At 48.0% G+C, this 19769-nt stretch overlaps 5 protein-coding genes across 5 annotated transcripts; 2 read left to right on the top strand and 3 right to left on the bottom strand.

The window, feature by feature from the left end:
• Positions 1-1145: 1145 nt before the first annotated feature.
• Positions 1146-3528, top strand: YEL023C_2 (Uncharacterized protein; the record flags this gene model as incomplete). The annotated part of the gene is made up of 11 exons (XM_031148731.1): positions 1146-1201; positions 1261-1318; positions 1348-1470; positions 1523-1646; positions 1775-1935; positions 1983-2070; positions 2133-2394; positions 2442-2747; positions 2906-3032; positions 3136-3386; positions 3525-3528. The coding sequence occupies 11 exons, from the start codon at positions 1146-1148 to the stop codon at positions 3526-3528; spliced, it is 1560 nt and encodes a 519-aa protein (XP_031006544.1).
• Positions 3529-7327: 3799 nt separating this feature from the next.
• Positions 7328-9850, bottom strand: trz1 (Ribonuclease Z; the record flags this gene model as incomplete). The annotated part of the gene is made up of 1 exon (XM_031148730.1): positions 7328-9850. One exon carries the CDS (start codon positions 9848-9850, stop codon positions 7328-7330), a length of 2523 nt encoding a protein of 840 aa, XP_031006543.1.
• A 935-nt stretch (positions 9851-10785) lies between these two features.
• Positions 10786-13127, bottom strand: lkh1 (Dual specificity protein kinase; the record flags this gene model as incomplete). Its single annotated transcript, XM_031148729.1, has 6 exons — positions 10786-11037; positions 11090-11177; positions 11229-11691; positions 11748-12095; positions 12151-12232; positions 12282-13127. 6 exons carry the CDS (start codon positions 13125-13127, stop codon positions 10786-10788), a joined length of 2079 nt encoding a protein of 692 aa, XP_031006542.1.
• A 1843-nt stretch (positions 13128-14970) lies between these two features.
• fsf1 (putative mitochondrial transport protein) lies at positions 14971-16178 on the bottom strand (the record flags this gene model as incomplete). Its single annotated transcript, XM_031148728.1, has 4 exons — positions 14971-15660; positions 15708-15802; positions 15853-15986; positions 16075-16178. 4 exons carry the CDS (start codon positions 16176-16178, stop codon positions 14971-14973), a joined length of 1023 nt encoding a protein of 340 aa, XP_031006572.1.
• Positions 16179-16792: 614 nt separating this feature from the next.
• On the top strand, positions 16793-19525 carry LHYA1_G003758 (uncharacterized protein; the record flags this gene model as incomplete). Its single annotated transcript, XM_031148727.1, has 3 exons — positions 16793-18040; positions 18657-18979; positions 19024-19525. The coding sequence occupies 3 exons, from the start codon at positions 16793-16795 to the stop codon at positions 19523-19525; spliced, it is 2073 nt and encodes a 690-aa protein (XP_031006573.1).
• Between the last annotated feature and the right edge of the window lie 244 nt (positions 19526-19769).

Below are 19769 nucleotides of genomic sequence, written 5' to 3'. Positions count from 1 at the left end.
GACTAGTGATAGTTGCCAAGTTTTTTGTATGGTGGTCTTGTTTTCTTTATTAAAGCGAGTTCTTTGAAATGCGGGGAGGGGGTAGGCATTAGTTGCATGCTCAAAAATGAGAGGATGGAGCTTTATTACATGCGCCGAAAAGTCGCTGCTAATGTGATTCGTAACCGGCCCGCTAGTTTATATAATGCAGATATCTGATTCCTCTGTCCTACTAAAAAAGGCCTATATGAAGGCTGAGATGCAGAAAATGGGGCTGAAAGTTAGACCTGGAATGGTGGAATTCTGCTCGACTCGCTTAACCCCTTGATATTATTCGCGCTTCGTATTATTTTCTAGTTCAAGAAATGGACTTCTTAAAGGACCGCTTGTAATTAAGTGCTCAGTAAAAATGTTGAAATGGAAGTTTGCAGTAAAGTATAATTAAAAGGAGGGATAATCACGGATTGGCATTTCGATTACCTAGCCCTATGTGTCAGCGGGCGCTACTGTAAAAGGAGTGAGCGTGACCAGGGTCGTAACCAATAGCCAGTGCCCAGGGACGCCGAGTACGAGTAGCAGATTCTATTAGCAAATCAGGGGCACTTTTGGCGAGGCTGTGAAAATACGACCACGACCACTCACTCATTACACCAACGCCAATCAAACTGTTCTCGAGGACAGACAACACCTCCATCACAGGTTACGACACCCTCATTGTGCTCACTTCATATTGGACACATTCCCTCACTAATTGTTGCAAATCCATCTTTCGAGCCGATCAACGTGACAAGTGCCACGGCGACCCCCGGATAGGTCACCGGCGTCTTGTTCTTAGCTTGGAAGCAGTGCCTGTAGCCTCGAATTGATGGTACACATATGCTACCTACATATACAAACATGAACACTACCTCTGGGCCCTTTGAACTGAAAAAGGAAAGAGAGCGGCGGCGTGTCGCACTTGCTGCCTTTCTTCAGTAAGCTAGTGGCCGTGTCAGATAACACGGGTCGACATTCGATGGAAGGAACTATTGTTGGCCCTGGCTTGAACCTCGAAAAGTAATATTATCTGCTTCCATTCAAATTACACCAACCCGAATACCTAAGAATCTCTGGCCACATCATCCAAATTACCATCCCGAATATAAATCACCGGCCGCATCAACATTATGGCAGCCACGAGAAAGCGTTTAATCCTTTGCTGCGATGGGACGTGGATGGACAGGTATGTGACCGTTGAAGAGATCGCCAAAGTTCATTGCTCAGCCCTAACATTCTATGAAGTGATTCGGGGTTCAACAAACCCACCTTGATTCCCTACAAGCCTACGGGCACTCTCCAAGTACCATCGAATGTTACTCGAATCGCTAGAGCTTTGAAAAGAACGGGTCGAGATGGCATCCCGCAAATCATATATTACCATTCCGGCGTAGGACTTCATCGAGCCTTGTTGATACCTTGACCGGTGGCATGCTGGGCAAGGGCATCTCTGAAGTAAGCAGCGCCCGAGAACTCTAGCGAAGTATTAACTGACTCGGTTGGGAAGAACATTCGTGAAGTCTACAGCTATATTACGGCAAACTACGTTCCCGGAGATGAGATAGTTCTAATCGGATTCAGCAGAGGAGCCTTTACAGTACGAAGTGTAGCGGGAATGATCGACAACATTGGTAAATATCTTTCATCGTTTCCCGTGTTTCGTCTCCTGTGGTCCAATAACTTTTGTACATCTCTAGATTAGAATATGGCTTATTCGTAGAGATCTTAAATGGGATTTACTGACTCGACCGTTATCTAGGCCTCTTGACCAGAAGTGGCATGGAAGAATTCTACCCGATCTTCAAAGACCAACAGAATTTCAGAACTTTGAAACACAAAGATATGTTCCCCGATCTCCCCTTCTCAGACAAGCCCAGCGGATACGATGCCCCAAAGAGGTACAAGCAGATGCTCGAAGAGGTAATTCCGAGTCTGAGCTTTGTATGCCACCTGCTGAGTTGATACAGCGAGACTTGACGAGGGTCTATAACCCAGATGGCTCGAAGATTCGTGTACAGGCTGTAGCGGTGTGGGATACAGTAGGATCTCTTGGCAGTACGTTTCGGCGTCATATATCCCCAAGCGTGGCATGGATGGAATACTAATCAAGCCTGCAGTTCCCAATCTCTCCATACTTGCGAGGCTCGGCTTACCGCACTCAACCAAGGAGTACAAATTCTACGACACAAACCTAGGAACTATCAGACATGCCTTTCAAGCCCTAGCGCTAGATGAGCATCGACGACCTTTCAGCCCTGCAGTGTGGGAGAGACATAGAACAGATAAAACGGATTTGCGGCAGGTCTGGTTTCCCGGTTCGCATTCAAATGTGGGGGGTAGCTACGATGATCAGGAAATGGCGAATATCACATTGGCTTGGTAAGGGTGAAAGGAGAGCTGGATTCCACCAATCTGACTATCTATAGGATGATGGATCAACTTGCTTCAATTGGAGTCGCGTTTCAAGACGAGGTCATCGAACATATCTTTCACCAGAACGCCGAGTATTATAAGAACCTTCCAGAGCTCGAAGGTCCTGCAACCAAACAATGGGCCACCAAAGCAATTTACGATAAACATAAGCCCGTTCGACCTTGGGGCCTGGGGAAGCTATACGAGTCCGAGACTGGATTTTGGCGCCTCGCTGGCAGCACGCGCCGAACACCCGGCCTCATCAAGCGCTCAGATCCATGGCATGGCATCCTGACAGACATTCCAATGAAAAACACAAAGTAAGACGATCGGGGTTCCATTACTTTCTTATCTAGGCATTGTCCGACTCCTTGTGGCATTCCTGTGATGCTTTTATGCCAATAATCTCTTTTGGTTTTTCGCAATTTACTACGTTTAGATACCAAGAATATGTAAGCTAACTCTCAAACCTTTGCAGTGAACGAATTCATAGCTGCGTTCGAATTCGTCTTGATCTTGAAGGTCTCGGTTTTGATGACAAAAAATTGTATACATGCCCTGCTTTGTTAGGAAATGGTCTCTGGCGCTTGAGACAAGTTCACATGGTTAGTCTACTACTTTGATTTTATCCCAGCCACATCCGATCCATGAGCGGGCATTATGGTTACTGAGCTTTCCGAGTTGCTGTTATGTTAATACATCAGACAGGATGTCGATGACCCAATCCCGTATGATTCTTCTTGGGGCCCTCCGCCTGCAGGTCGTCCTGATGGTCTTCGCTGGATCTGGGAGTACTCTGGACCTAGTGATGGAGAGTCACCATCAGAGCGTATTCTAGTCGAGGAGACCCTTGGCCCATACGAAAGGAAACTTCTTCTGTTGAATAAAGGTGAGGATATATCTCCTAGCGTCATCGAACGAGTTGGAGAACACGCTGTCATTGAGAGGTTGCTGCGAAGGTATTTGGACGGTCGATTTACACCTCATTGACCGTATATCCATTCACTACCCCTAAATTCTCCCTATGGATGTCGTTTGCTAGTCTCATGGTTCAATAAAAATTAAACCGTCCCCTTCGCCGCTAAGAGTGACCACAGCTAATGCTTGTAATTTGCACCAGGAAACGCGTCTTATAAACACCACCGAAAACGTAGACGGCGAAAATCTAGGAGAAGGAGTCCTGAACTTAACTCTATACAATTTGAGGTTGGAGGGGAAAGTCTGCTCGATGAGGAACTCGGCACACGATTTAGGGAAAAGGAGAGAGATCCCCATCGCCAATATCGCTATGATGAGATTGAAGTTGAGATAGAGGAGGATAGTCTGGTGGATGATGATTCTAGAGAGGAAAAATATAGAAGTCGAGACAGGGTGCGAGAGAGAAGGTCTGGAGATTATGAGAGACGTGCGAGGTATTAGTTCAACACCATGATTCAGGACAGGACGGTATAGCTACACAGAGTATCCATGCTGTTACTTACGGGTCCTTGCGGCGCAAGGCTTGCGGTGGATACAAAAGTGGCACCTATATATCATGTGTCAGGTGGCGTAGGACATCAAAAGTCGATGAGAACAGGTGCCGCTTTATTTGTGTGGCAAACTCAAGGGTTTATAATTGGCGGTCATTTTGTGCAGAAGACCGTAAAACATCGTAGGAGTTGCATGTCAAGTTGCAATACGCTCTTTCTTGAGATATATCTAAAACACACCAGCAACCTATTCATCGCCAATTACTAGGTAGCCAAGCCATCGTTTCCCAAGAGTATATGTACTCAGTGTTTCTTTCCTACGGTATTCGAAATAGAAGTAGGAGCATACAAGTCGACGGTTCCATACATATCGATCAAGCTATCATCATTTTTCTTTTCATCCGCCCCTGTCCCTTGATGATATTCAGTCTCCGTTGCCTGGATACCCCCCTCCAGAACTTGATTGTTGTGGGTGGTGCCATCATCCTGCTCCTGCGCCTGCTGCTGACTCGTCTCTTGGTGTCTCCAACGCGCTCGCCTCCTTTCTACAATCTTCTTGGGAAGGACCCTGACGCCCAAATCCGAACGGACGATATTGTGCCGAAACACCTTGAGAAAGTTCTCGTTTCCCAAGCACGAAGGGCATTTTTTGTTCTTGTAGCGGCACTTGTTTGGCTCGAGAGCTTTAGATTTGGGTTTTTCTACGCTCGCGCAATTCTTGAGGGCTCCTTGCTGCGGCTGGGAACAGTCGAAGCAGTGGATCGTTATTGTATAGTAGTGGCCACAAACTAGAAAACAAGTATAGCGCTGGTGGCAGGTTGAAGAAGACATTTCGCCGGTTTGTTTGTTGCTCTATAGGTACTTTTCATTTGCAGAATGGTAATTGTTCGGACAGGATCAACCTTTGGGTTCATCTTATCCTTCCCTCGCATATTCGAGTGGCCGTCTCACAGACCCCTCCAAAATGGGACAAAGGACTTTTGTTGGTAGCAGATGTTTTCGGAATGCTATTGCATTGGATGCCCTCATTTCAGTAGTAAGATTCTTTGTTAGAAATGACACATGAATCATCGGCTTTTCTTGAAAAGGGGCAAGCTCGCGTATTTCTGGGTGTCTTAACAAATATGGGCCCATCGCCTCTGAAAGTTTCTAACGGGATCAAGACATTTTGCCCGTTTGTTGAGAGGTTATAACCACATATATTGGGCAATAAGATAACATGAGCATCTTAGTTTGACTTCTCCAGCAAATTAGAATCGCGGGAGAATCGCGGGCTCTACCAGCTCCACTATTGGGATATTGTCTGGAAACAGAACGATGAGATATGAATATCAACAAGTGGCATAGTTATCAGTACCAGCAAGGACCTAGTAGCACGCGTTTTACTGGCACTATCCAAGTGGTTCCGAGATTGAATCATGAAGTCTGTTCCATTTTTTTTTTTGGGGGGGGGGGTGCGCACTTTGGCTTGTGCAGTATGTTCGGGCGTTGTGGATATAACACTTCCTGTATATACTGACTGCTACCCCTAGCTCATTAACATTGCAAATTTAGCCCTGCTAAGGTAAAGTTCAAACAATGACTTTGGCAGTGCAACGTCTTTGTGGGAATCTATTCCAAACAAAGTGTGCGTTTTCTTGAAACACGTCTACTTCTTCTATCTAACGTTCATGACAAAGGAAGAACAACTTTCATGAGCATTCTATAGTCACTACACATTTCTAAGGCACTAAAACATCCTAGTCTTAGGAAGCTTTAGAACAGTTGCTCCTACCAAACAGAAAGAAGCGTTTCTTCCTATAAAATGGAGATTTTATCTTGGAATCTTCTAACTCCCAACCAGGACGCAATAATTAGGATAGATAAAGTGCAAGTAGAAGAATCACGGGAAATGACAAATCGAACATTCCGCAACATCGAGGACCTGAGAGTGGAAGACCTAGAACTCCTAGCTCAACTCCTCTCCCTGCAACCTGAGGCCGAAGCCAACGAGACATGGCTACGCGACCAAGCCCGCCTCATTGCGGCGTTCCCACCAAGACTTCGAAGACCAGAAACTCTTGTTTCCCGTCTATTACTTCATCTCACTCCAAATAAAGCACATCTGTGTAAAACCCACAAAACACTGCATCCCCAACTCATCCGAAGCATGTTCCTCCAAATTACAGCTGAATGTACGACCCGCGTGGCAAGACTTTCAGATCATCCATTGCTCCCCGAAAACGTATCACAGTTCCTCAAAAGAATCCAGAGCCTCAACAGCCTTTGGATGTCTCCGGAACTTTACCTGCACGCGTTCAATGTCAATTCGTGCGAACCACGATTCGAGCGTGTGCCAGATGGGTGTGAGGCATGCATTTTGGCTGCTGTTGGAGGGAATCGCCAGTCGATCACCGATCTCAGAACGTCAATATTCGGCCGCAGGAAGAAGCGTGGACCATCATCACGACTTCTGCCACTCGTTGAAAACTGGATCGAGTGGACTGGGCAAGATGCTGAAATCCACGGAGAATCTGACGCCCTTGCCCGCGAAGTTAGAGACATCAGAAAGCAGCTGCAGCAGGCTAGAGGACAGCTTCGCCGGAATATCGCTAACGGCATAGTTGACCAGGGACTTGAGCCCCAGCAGGACGAGTCTTCTGACTTCCACGGCCTCAATGCTGACGATGACGATGAGCACATCAACGAGGACGACGACTTCGAGGGACCCATCATTGACTATTATGCGGGCATCATGTCGACAACAAACCTCATAGAACCTTCCCAGCATGCAGAGAACCTTCACCCTGCTTTTAGAGACTCGATTGCCTTCGACCCTGCGTCAGGGACGTTCGGCCGCGCTGTGGCCCACGCTCCAAGTCAAAGGGCCCCCACAGGATATTCAGAGAGTGTCTACAGCCAGTCGACCAGAGCCGACCCTTCAAGAAAACAGGTCCACCAAACTAATCCAAGACGCTATTCCGATCATCGTGCACGCGCCTACGAGGCCCTGACGGGCCACTCTGAGATGGGTAACTCATTGAGGCAGCGAGAAGTTGGTCCGAAAGTCAATGAACAAAATAGGGGCTCTCAACCAGGGATCCATAGAGACGAAGGATTTGAAAGCGCAACAACGGGGAGCACGAGCAGACATACCCGGATAACAAGAATGTCCGATTTCCAGTGAAGCTATGCCTCGTTGTCAGTCTGCGGTCATAGGCTTAAGGAGGGATTGATTTTGATTTTAGGCGGTATCATCTAGTAGAATACAACACTGTACACAACCACAGCCTTCTTTGAAAGTGAGACCTCCGCCACAACGCCCCGTTGCACTAATGCCCAGTTTTTGCCATAAACGCCGTGCAATGCCGTGAAAATGGGAGAAAATGAAACATGACTTCGCAGAGAATTTCTTTCTATCCTCCACACAGTTTGCCCATATGGCACTGATCTCATTGATTCTCGTCATAAAGTTTCATCAACGCAGGTTTGAAAGCATCAAGCTTGGCAAAGTCTTCCAGCTTCACCCGCATGTAATCGAAAGCAACGATAGCCACTTGGTCTTTCCCTCCGTGGCTATCCATCACTGGAATCTTCTGATATCTTTGTGAGAAATGCGTCAACAGGATTCGTCTGGCATTCATCCGCCTCCCAACACCGAGAGCCTCTGCTGTCGTAGAATGTTTCTTAGCCATAGCATCTCCCTGGAGCTCATCATCGAATGTAGCCTCGTGAACTAAAAGGGTAGCCCCTTGACCAATCCTCACAAAATTCTCTGAGGGTCGACAGTCTCCAGAGTATGCGAGTTTGAACCCGTTAGAGAAGTTGATAACCACAGCAGCAGCGCCGTGACAATGCTCGACCGGGCAAGCTTGAATGGAAGAGATACCGGTCTCCTTTACTTCTTGAGGCTTGAAATGGTGATTGAAATCCCAGAATTTCCAGTTTGAACGACCAACCATTAGGGTTTCAACTCGGCCGTAGCCATAGTCTTCTACTTCTGAGTACTCCTCGAGCCAGGCTGTCATACCTCCATGAGACACAACGCGAAGCTTGTTATTCTTCGTCAGATCGTGCAGAGCGGTCTCCGCAGCCCATGCTTTGATCACAGCGGCCGTCCCAAGATGGTGATCAGCATGAAGATGGCTGATCCATATTGCCTTTAAATCACGCAGAACTTCCGGCAATCCCTCCCCGTACACTCTCTTTAGCTGACCAAGTGTATTCTCACCACAATCGAGAAGGTAGGTGCCATATCCTGGAACTCGAATCAAAGTAGCAGAGACGTTCCGATACTTGGAAGGTAGGGCTGAACCAGTTCCTAAAGTCACAATCTCAGCATCCTTGCTAGGGATGTCCTTCTGATTCTCATCGAGTCTTGCTAGGTACTCTGGGTTCAAAACTTCCGCGCGGGCAATTTCGGCCAGGTCGAGGACTTCTTTGGGCATCTCCTTGACAACACCTTCCGTATCGAGATGGTGTATAATCTTGTCATATTGCAATTCAGCCTGTGGCTCCAGCTGCAACGTTAGCCCAGGCACTGCCTTTTCATAAGGCCTCGGCTCTCCACTCTGCTGTTGAGTGACAGAATTGCTGTGGTTCGGGATTGGGAACCGTTCGGGATCTATGAGGTTCAATCGGATTGCAGCCGAAGCAGCCGATTCAAGTGCGAGATAATTCGAACAGCAATCCTCGGATGAAACAATGTGCTTCAAGTGACTTCGATCTGCCATGAATTCCTGCAACTTCGGATTATTGATCACACCTGGCCCAAGAATCCAAACTACGGCTGCCACGCCGTCCATGACTTCTGTTGACTGCCACTCCCCACGCATGAGCAACGGCTTGACATATGAAGCACTCGGCAGTTCTACAATTGCAAATCCGCTGCCTACTCTCGTTGGTCCCAACACCATCTCAGGAGTCACTACACTTCCGCTAGCAGTTGTCACACTCTCTCCTTGGGTCAAACGCCTAAAATTAGGACCTTTCTCAACCCCCAGAGCAATAGCGGCTTTCGCATCAAACTTTCCCCGCTGGGGGTGACCCTTGATAATATAGCACACTGAGGTTGTCGAGGGAGTTGTAGGCGGGAGTTCTTCGATAAGAGCTCCAGGCCAGGGACTTCGGACAAGGACGTCTATATCAGGGACGTCCTTTCCTCCTTCTGGCATGGGGCCGCGGTACTTTTCTATCTTACCTTGCTCATTTCTGACGAAAATAGCAGCTGGCAATGCGACCTCGGAGAGCTTTCTGGTAGTAAGAGCATCCAAACGCCAGTTCGAGTCGAACATGGACGAAACCACCGACTTTCGCAATTGGTCACATCGCTCCTCCTTTTCTTCCGCACTTTCTTTATTGTCTTCAGGAGTAACTTCCTGTGAATCAGCAGAGAATTCTTCGTGGCTTCTCTTCCTCGGACTAAGAGACTGATCTTCTTCTGGCTCTAGAACCAAATCCCACACCTTGATGAAGTCATCCTGCCACGCAGGGTCCCAATTGCTTTGTTGACCTGCCTTTTTAGGTCTGAACTCGGTTGTGCGTAGTGGCATGCCCTGCCTAAATATGAATCGTCTCGCGGTAGCAAGGAGATGCGTCAGGTTCCTGCCGCCGTATATGTTCAGCCAGGCCTTCCCCTCGTCGGCGTTGTCATTGTTATTCGGAGGTTCCGACCGCTTGTTATTGTTCTTCTTCTTCTTCGTTTCGTCCACTTTGCTTTGTTCCCTTGAATGGGCAGAGGAATCCGCAACAGTAAGGATCATGCCCAAGATCCCCCCAGCATTACTCCAACTGATGGGGCCCGTCAAAAAGATATCTCCAAGCTTGATAAACCCTATTTTTCTCTGCGCAGCGGCTCTCTGAGTCCCTTCCCCCACATTTCCAATCAAGTATCTCTTCTCGTCAAAGTGTAACACCAACGTCGTGCCAGGCGTATCCGCGGTTGGCGTGCTCAGAATCTGCAACCAAACCTTCATTTTTTTAAAGAATGGCCAGAATCCCGGCTTTCGAGAGTCCGCTGTACCCCCGAGGCAATTCCCGTGTAGAGAATTGAAGACAACGTAGTACGGCGCCTGGAAGAACCTTGAATTAGTACTTAGGCGGGGACCTGGAAAGATTTGGTCGAAAGATGTAGACTCTTTCAAGGATCGGGAAAGAAACGATTTCTTGCTCTGGCCGGCTTCTGTGGGGACTTGACTGTGCTTGGTACTCGAGGATAAGAAAGATCGAGGCGGGCGCAGAAATCGTTGATCTGCCCCCCTTAGCAGTGCGGTGGTGTTGCGCCCTTTAGAAGTGGAGGTGCGGGATCTGGATTCTTTGCTCAGCAGTTGTGAGGCAGGATTCTTGAATGTGAGTAAGGAGTCACGCATGAAGTAGTTGGGGTGGGTATGTGTAGGAAGGCAAGGCGGGAGCTGTGGTGTAGTTGAGCAGTAACTTTTTTCTTCGGCAAGAGCTCCAGGAGTGCGATAAGCGATAAGCCCAGCTAAAGAGATTAAACAGGACAGGACAGACAGGATAGGGCAGGTCAGAAACGTGTCAGTATCACTCAGTCCTAACCAGACGTATATTATAAAGAATAGACTTTAGTTGGACAAAGAGGCAGCCTAAGATGGAAATTATAGACTGTAGATATTTCGATAGTCATCAATGGAAAGAATCACTGTGGAAAGGACGAGTCTCTTTATTGGGTAAAGATCTTTAATGCTTTGCATTGATCGTGATTCGCTGTTTTCCAGGTCGCTGTCCCCTGGAAGAAGTTTCCAAGAGCTGTTTCTCTGCTCAAACACCACGCTTAACACATTACAACCACCAGTATGCAAGACCAACATTTGCGCTGATCCAATGCAAGTTAGATTTCCTTCCGTACTCCGCCATCCCTGTACGCCGTCATTTTTCATGCATCATGTCATTATCAATGGCGGTATCCATTAACTCTCAGATTGGCAGCCGCCGTAGCGGTTGCAACAGCTTCTTCCGCCTGCTGTTGTCTTTGCAAACGAATCTTGGTAGCTTCTGTTCCATCATCTGGAGTTGCCGCTTCCTTAAACCAAGGATGCTGGAGGGCTTGCTTCGCGGTGATACGTTCAGCAGGGTCGTAAACGAAGATCTTCCTTAGAAGATCTAAGAAATTCCTACAGAATTTGTTGTTTTCTGGAATGATAGTCTAAACATGTGTTAATTAAAGTCATCTTAACAAGCAATCAGTGGGGCTCTACCTCTAATCGCTTCATAGCCTTCACAAAACGCCGAGAAGCTCTGCTTGTCTCTGGCTGTGGATAATCCAGCTTTAATCGCTTGAAGAATCTGATGAAGAGTTAGCCAAAGGAAGAATAAATTTTATTACAGGAGACATACTTGGAGGCCTGATTTCCTCCACTGCGCTTCGACATGTTGTTGACGGTTTGGATGAGATGCGAATCTATTCTGCTACCGCAAACAGCTTCCATCATCGCCAGGTGCTCGAGATTGTCATGTGTTTGGAACAATGCGTCCCCAGTAAAGAACTCCACTAGAATACACCCGATACTCCAAATATCACACGGGAAGGACCATCCAAGACCCAGTATGATTTCAGGGGCTCGATAATGACGTGTTGAAACAACAGAAGAATGGTATTCATCTTGAAATGTTGCGGAGCCAAAGTCGATGAGTCGAATCTCTGTGTCCAAAAGAACCTTCCTTTGAGCCGCTTGTCGATTGACTGTGCTGGAGGATGAGGGTATCCGGCGACTGTAAGTGAAAGCTTGGTAGGCATTCTCACACAGCAGAATGTTTTCCGGTTTTAGGTCAGTGTGGATAAGATTCAGGTCGTGCAAGACTAAGAGTTCTGTTAGCATATGCATCAAATAGCGTTTGAAATACCGAGAGACTTACAAGCAACACTAGTGAAGAGTTGCCTCGCAAAACTTTGTATCTGACTATTTGGGAATGGAACAAAAGAGTTGCCCTTGAGGAAATCAAAGACACTCTGCCCGAGCAAGTCCATGACAATGCATACATGGCCTCGGTAGTCAAAACAGTCACGGAGGTGTATACATCGGTTTCGGTTCTCCGAGTCGTTGGCCTTCAGCGTTGAGAGGACCCGTAATTCTATTCGTGAAGCATCCCGGTACTTCTGAACAGACCTTATGATTTTGATGGCGACGAGTTTGTTCCTTCTTCGGTCTTTGGCTTGCACAACTTTGCCAAATGTTCCCTGGCCAAGAAGTTTTGTTACCTGATCTGGAATAGGCTGTCAGTTTTACTCCATTATCAAGGCTAGGGTTTTGACACTCACATCTGTCAGTCAGATCAGTGTCTGCCACTACGATGTAGTGGCCATCGTCATCATCGACTTTGCTATTTTTTGTGTAGGAATTCTGCTTGATAGTCAGTGTCCGTTATTTGGGAAGACGCGTCAATGCTCACATCTGCGACGACCTTCACAACCACATCTGGTGCCTTGATGGGTGGGCGTGGTGGGGGTTTGTAATTCGTGTATGCGTCCCCGTTCACCTCAAGCTCTTTCCGCTTGGCTTCGTTGGCAATCTGAAGCCTTGTTGCTGTCCTCTTTCTCTTCTGGCCGGGCAGGGCTTCCGCAGCCTCGTACCCGTTGGAGGAATGTGAGCCCAATGAAGTGGCTGCTGTCGTATGGATGGCTGATGTCGTTCTATCGGTGGAAATAGTAGAGCCGGACGCAGAGTCTTTGTAATCGGGACTCGGATTATTGGAATTAGAGGCTCCATTTTGATATATTGGATCGTAGGCCGAACCAACGTCATCGCGCTTTCTCTTCTTTGCCGGGTGTCGACTACTCTCGTCCGCTACAGCCCGAGCTTGCGGGGCATTTGACAGGACAGATGCGGATGGGTCTGGGGTGGGAGAATCATCGATCACAATGACCTCCTTGGGGAGACCATTCTTGTAAAAAGTGTGCCAGTCGGCTGGTTCCCTCGAGCGCTGTCGCTTCTTCGAATTCTGTGTATTCGAGGATACAGACGAAGATGCGGGCATAGCGGCGGTTTTGCTTTCGGGTCTTGTAGATGATAATGATGATGGGGCCGCGTTGTGCCGTGGGGGATCTGGTGCCCCAATGCTATTTGATGAGGTGCCGTTACTCGACGGAGTCGGGAAGTGATATGACGCTCCTAACCGGCTCCCGCCGTTCAAGAGGGGATTGTTTGCTCTACTGTAACCGGCGTTCGATTGGTAGTTTTGATGGTGAGATAGTCCGTAGTTTGGATGATGGGGAGGCAAGATTGACGGGGTCGACATTGATCGAGAGGTGTACTCGTCTTAGCCCAGGGCTCAAGGCGAGCCGAAAATTGGTCTTGGGTTCCGCACCACGGCTGTGAATTATCGCGAATCTCTCTGCAGCATTGAATCTGCAGTTGAGGAAGTGATGCTGTCCGCTGTATGGGGTGAATTGTGATTGTCGAGGGATACTGTGATGCTTGGTGTCGTCTTCGGGCGCGTGAAGAGGGTGTTGAGGCGGGCCCACAGTCAGACTCGAAGCATTTCGCTCGGATTTGTTGGTGGCGAAAGATTCTTGGGTATCTCGGTGACAGTTGAAGGGCAGGATGGCATCAAAAGAGTAGTGGTGAAGTGCCGTTGACAAGATGTGTAATGATGGACTTTTCGAGTGAAGTTGGCTTTGCACTGTCTCCCGCAAGCGACACTCACGTACTGTAGGTAAGAAGCGGAGTGGAGTTCACGACGCAGGGCTCGCCGCTTGACACGGCCAGACCAGGACAGGATAGGATGGATGGACCTTCCCTATCGCCGCTCCTGAGTGGTGGAGGCGATCGATGATCGGCTCAGATCAGAGGGAGAGGGGTTTGGATTATCAATACAGTATCAATTTATTCCTTTCTATTGTATCATTATTTATTACCTTTATTTCCGAGTGTGTGGTAAATGGACGCATAGAGCCAGTCTCTTTCTTTCTTACAGCTCCTGCCATGGCATGGGCACAGGCAGGATAGGGTGCACATATATAATGAGTAAAAAGAGACTTCCTGTAAATTACGACGCCATATCCACTCCCCTCTTCCCCTCATTCACAACCTTGGCTTGGCTCTCTTTAATGTTAACATTAATAACATCAACATCACCATCACCATCACCATTTATTCTCTGACTGTCTCGCATCTGGGGGCAAGCGGTATGATGCTCCTGTTCGCTGATGCTACGTACCATATTACCAGCCCATCACGTTTTGTGAAATTCACGAATAGTCTTACCTTGTCATCGGCTCAGCTGGACAAAATAAACAAGCGTCCCTTGCTACTTTTACGGAGTGAGGTACAGTAGTGGTAGGTATGGTATGTACCTAGGTACCTTAGGTATGCGTGCTTGTGCCTTGCCAAGTTGCCTGCTCGTTGGTTCGTCTCGATTCAGCATCTGATTTGATACCTCACCGAGGTCTTCCGACAGCAAAACGAGTCGGTCAGATGCGGATATCATCAGTCCAAGCTGATCAACTCGTGAGTATGGGAGTTTTGCATAGAAACTAATCGGTAGACAAATATTATCCTCTGGCATTCCACTCATAACCATTCTCGGACCTTTCCCTTCCACCACACATCACGGGAGATAACCCCATCCCATCCTTTGATTTCTGCCGAAGGTGGCAATTTCACAAACGAGATCCCAAGGATCATTCATCAACGTGTCTCATCGAACACGTTGATACATGTACTTGTACACCCTCGGGAAACGAACCCACGTAGTAGATAGATAAGCTATTCCATTGTTTGTGCCAAAAAGCTTAAGGTCGTCTCAGTGGTCACATTGGTTCATGCGGAATGCTTCGTCCAGGGCAGGCGAAACACGTGATTAGGGCTTTCAGGGGTGAACACTTGAGACAAAGTAAGGGTACCTGTGTAAGCTGCCGTGAGGCGCTGCATCTAGATTTGCTTTCTATGTAACAAAACAACCCAAACCATGTAGGTTGTTGCTTAAGACCTCGTACTCTCTGTAATTGCACCTATTGCCATGGTGTGAAGTTAACTTGGGCCGGGTGCAGCGCAGGAATTCTGCTTGACAATTTGGTCCATAACCCAGGAAGCTTCAGGATCTCTGCGCGGATTTAACTTTCTACCAGGGTCTGAATTGCTCAAATACCTCTGTTAAAGACAACTTTGCCACCCTCTCCACCTTGATCCCAAAATTCTTTCTCCAAACTTTTCGCATCCACACTTTGCCTCTGAGGGAACGCTGCAAGGGCCAATGGTAATGCAAAGAGACTTGTACCAAGGATCAAGACAAGATTAACAGGTAAAGTAAGTCTTGGATTTCTCTTGAGCCATTCTTGCTTTTGTAGGCGGACAAGTATCAAAGGCGGGATGACCATGATGGGAGAGCTGTTCAGGACTCGGCTCAGAGCAGTTTCAGAAACAGCAAGTGTAGCGGCTTTCTTGCTCTTGCCCAGAGAAGCTACGGACGATTCTGATTTCCCCTCATCTGCGAGCTTGGCCTTGTCGGACTCTGAGAGGACAGGGTAGACATCGATACCCCGTCTGATCTCCTCTCCGCGCATTAAGAACACGTTGAGGGCTCCGGCGCTCGCCACAGCAGCAAATGGTACCAGTCTTGTAAGAATCGTTTTTGTAGCTGGACTAACTCGTTTTAATCGAGGCACGAGTGCATTAAGACCGAGGGCAACGGCGCAGGAAGCACCGACAGCAAGGAAGTAGGATTGAGTAATTTTGGAGGTAGATAATGGGATCGATTTGTTGGCATTGGCGTTGTTGATTGCAACGTTTAGGGACTGATTTGTTATTTGCCAGAGGAGAGTTCCAGTCGTCTGCAAATGGTTAGGAGCTGCGGTACAGAGAGGGGAAACAAACATACCCCCAGACCGGGTGTAAGCATTCCTGCCGTGACAACCAAGTTCGAAAGCACAAAGGATGACATCCGGAATGGTAGCAAGACTGGTTCGCCGGTATCTGGAGATTCATGAGTTCCAATCCACCTTGTGCGTAGCAGCCCAACGTACCAGGATGTAATGTAGAATCAACGATCTTCTTCGCCTTCCATAACTCCACATTCATCTCCCCGATCTTTCCTTGCTTATATCCTGCGATCAAGGTCTTTGCATGTTCCAACCCCGCCTGGTTAACTAGCAATGTCCTGCCAGATCTTAGCATGAATCATGGAGGACGTCCGCAACAGAAGTGCATCCACCTTTGACCAAAGAAATTGAACATGTCCTCCTCACCTAGGATCTGAAATATTTGCTGAATGCCAAACTCTTCCCCAGTATGTGCTGAGATCATATTTAGAGGCTGGCAGCTCTCGACTACCCGGGAGAGAGCTCGACATGATGGGATGGATCTGCGACTCGGCTGGCGATTGAAGTTGACAATTGCAGGACCCAAGAATGTCGATGCTCAAGTTGGGCGAACAGGAGTGTCAACTTGGGCCACCAATTGAATGTGGCGGTGAGTGATGTATATCTCTAGCCCTCGAACTTATAATTTGAAGTTCCCAGAATTTCCAAAGAGTAAATAAAGCAAGCTCCGCTCCGATACCGCTAGTGGCTGATACGGATAAGGTAGGGTAGGGTAGGTACAGTACTGTACTCCGTATGGGGGCTGGTTTTGGACGATAAGGAACTATAAATTTATTTACACCAATAAGGTACCTACCGATCTGCAAAATAATGAAGGAAAACAGCTTCCTTCATATGCTCTTCTTGCCTAACAGTTACTTAAACAAAGAGAAGTGAGGTACTCTCTACTTTATTTTATCCCTTCCAAATAACCTCACCTCGTTGGGACCCAAGCCCGCCCAAGCAGTTACTGGACTGGTTCTAAGCGAAACTCTTCTAAGTTCACGACCACGGTAAATACATGCACTCTTTCCTTCCTTGTACCAAAGTACGTCACGCTTCCCTCCTTAATAGATACATTCTATCGTACCTCGTTCCACGAACAATGTCAATAACGGGGCTAGGGATCAGGAATAAAATCACAGGGGGAGGTAGCAAAGATGGCACGTCGAAGGAATCATCATGGCGCGGTGGTGACCTCAAAGGAAGAGGAATGAATCACGTTAATGGATGGATGGGGAAAGGCAAAGATTCGGAATCAAATGACCATGTTGCAATGCCAATATCAAGTCTGAAAGACCCTGCTGCCTTTGGGCCGCCTCCCAAAAACGTCAACTTTCATGGAGGGGCAGCTCTTCCAAACCAGATCACCCCGGATAGGAGGGGCTGGGGAGCACCGTTATCACAAGAGGAAATACAGGCTCATCAGCAAGCAGAGGAAGAGGAAGCACGACGGGAGGCGGAAGAGGCAGCAAGGCCCAAACCACCTCCTATGCCATACAGAGCAGACACTACCGGCTTATCAACATCTCACCTGCCTCCTCCTCCGGGACGTAAAGATGGAGCAGATGGCCGGAGTCCACCACATCCACCCATCAACAAGCCAAAGCCCCCAAGTCTTCCACCAAGACTTCCACCCCGACAAAACTCAAATCCCGCCCCATCTCCTCCTCCCACACACAATACTACAGCATCCGAGCCAGATTCGCATAGGGGCATACTCAACCAGGGATCCTTGAGCAGATTAGGGGCAGCCGGTCTTTCCGTTCAGGGCTTCGGAATCGGAGAGCAAAAGGGACGGGAACCAGTCCCTCCTCCGGCAGCAGCATCTTCGTCGCGAAATTCCTCGAGAGATCCCCCGCAAGCCAATACCTCGCAGCTCAATGAGCTGCAATCCCGCTTTTCCCGTCGTGCCCCATCTTCACCTAAGCCCGAAAGTCCCAGCGAGGGTACCTCGTTCGCCCAAAAGCAGGCTGCATTGAAAACCGCATCTTCGTTTCGAAATGATCCCTCCTCTGTCTCTCTGAGCGATGCCAGATCAGCAGCAAGCACGGCAAATAACTTTCGGGAAAGACACGGTGAGCAGGTGAAATCAGGATGGCAGTCGGCAAACAAACTCAATACCAAGTATGGCATTTCGGATAAAGTTGGGGCCTATGGCGGAGTTGGGGATTCACAGCAAGAGGTTGCTTCTCCGCAGGGAAGGGCAAGTTTGAATGGCTTACCGCAGGTGGCTGGGTTGAAGAAGAAGCCTCCGCCTCCACCTGCGAAGAAAGCCCAGTTGACGAGCCCGAATACTGGCAAAGAACCACTGCCGCCACCTATCCCGCTGTCAAGTAAACCCAAACCCCAAGTAAGTAGACCTTATCAATAGTGTTACTCCAATTGAACTGCAGAATCATCTTTTAGCATTCTTTGAGCTCCATTCCTTAGTACAACTGTTGCAGAAGAAAGCCTTGGAGCAAAGCTATATTTCTTACCACTTAGGGTGGTTTCCAAGAACCCCTTTGCCATGACTCTTGCAGTGCTCTACTCGGATTTCCAACCCCTCCCACAGTACATCATGTGTGTTTACATCCAATGCTGCATTCGATTTATAAGTACTACGATGTCCTAGCACTTGCCGATCATCATATCGATCTACTAGAATAGTAACTTTTCGTATAACCTAAATATGAATTTAGCCATGATTGCATAGTCAAATCATAGTGGAGTCACTTGCACGCTGCTGCTGAATAATAGACCTCCTAGACTCATAGTCAATGGAACTCTGGGTCTTTTTCTTCTGTTTGAAATGCCCTGCCCCTATGAGTATACGCCGCTGTGGTTGGGAACATCCGTTTCGGGTGATTCGCCTTGTCTCCTGCCATTGAATATTGTCGGCAGTCGAGTAGCTCTCGTAGAATCACAGACAAAAGCCTCACTACTATGTGTCCTGCCAATGTGGAGAGAATTCGCTAATTTTGTAGTCTGCTAGCTCTCATGGTACGGGGGAACTCGACCTTGACCTCAAAACGTTGTGGTTCGCCCAAATGCCGCCGTTATTCCCTCCACCTAGCCTCGGCCGCAATGGTAAAATCAGCCACGCATCGAGTTCTGGCTGGAGCTCTAATGGCGTTCGGAAAACCCATACGTTCAACGCTGTTATACAAGATAATAGTACGATGGCGAGGACGAAGATACTCCTAACATGGGATGCTAGTAATCCTGGCTTGACAGTCAACGCCCAGCAGAAGCATTTCCCCCCTCCACGTAAACTGAGCATGCACGAGCTTAACGACTGTCGAGAGAAGTATGGATCCAACGGTAGTACTAGATTATGGCTAATATTGGCAGATATTCCGAAGCCCTTGCAAGCTGGTGCGAATCGAATATGGGCCAACAAGTAGGTGACGGCGAGTGCTGGACCCTAGCTCATAATGGACTTCAGGCTATCGCAGCAAAGTGCTCTGCACGCGGCCAAGAACCCTGCATGACCTCCCAGTCTCTCGTACACGGTTACAAACTGTACTCGTTCATGCCAGCAATCTCCCCACATCCTGATCCAAGAGGTGGCGTGCTTGAAGCCGGTGTATCAAGAGGCGATATTATACAGTTTTTAACGGCACATTTCCACGCGAAGGATGGGAGCCAGAAATGGGCGGGTGCTCCTGATCACACAGCTGTGGTTGTTGGAATAGGTTCCAACGGGGAGTTAAACGTGGTTGAACAGAATGTTGGTAATGTAAAAAGGGTCCAACGAGGCTCATATGACATGTCTGAGCTGGTCAAGGGAGAAGTGCGGATTTTCCGGGCTGTTGGCATAAACTGGGCAGGGGAGCTAGATCCAAGTTGGTGATGACTTTTGGACCTTAAAACATGTTCCGGCTTTTGTATTCTTGTATTATTTAGCGGTTCTCTACTATTGTTTGAATACTCTTCCTCTCTTTCACGTCTTGTCTTTTGAAACAATTCTCCTTCGGTTGTGCATATCAACCTTAGCTTCTCTGTCGATTCTGGAATGTTCAGAGCAGTGTGAATACCACCTAGCCTTAACCCCGTTAAGTCATGTTCGGTCCCTATTCTTAATTCACATTGCTTCG

Source organism: Lachnellula hyalina (assembly GCF_007821495.1).
Source record: "Lachnellula hyalina strain CBS 185.66 chromosome Unknown contig00042, whole genome shotgun sequence".
Classification (NCBI taxonomy): Eukaryota; Fungi; Ascomycota; class Leotiomycetes; order Helotiales; family Lachnaceae; genus Lachnellula; species Lachnellula hyalina.
This window is presented reverse-complemented; position numbering and strand designations above follow the sequence as displayed.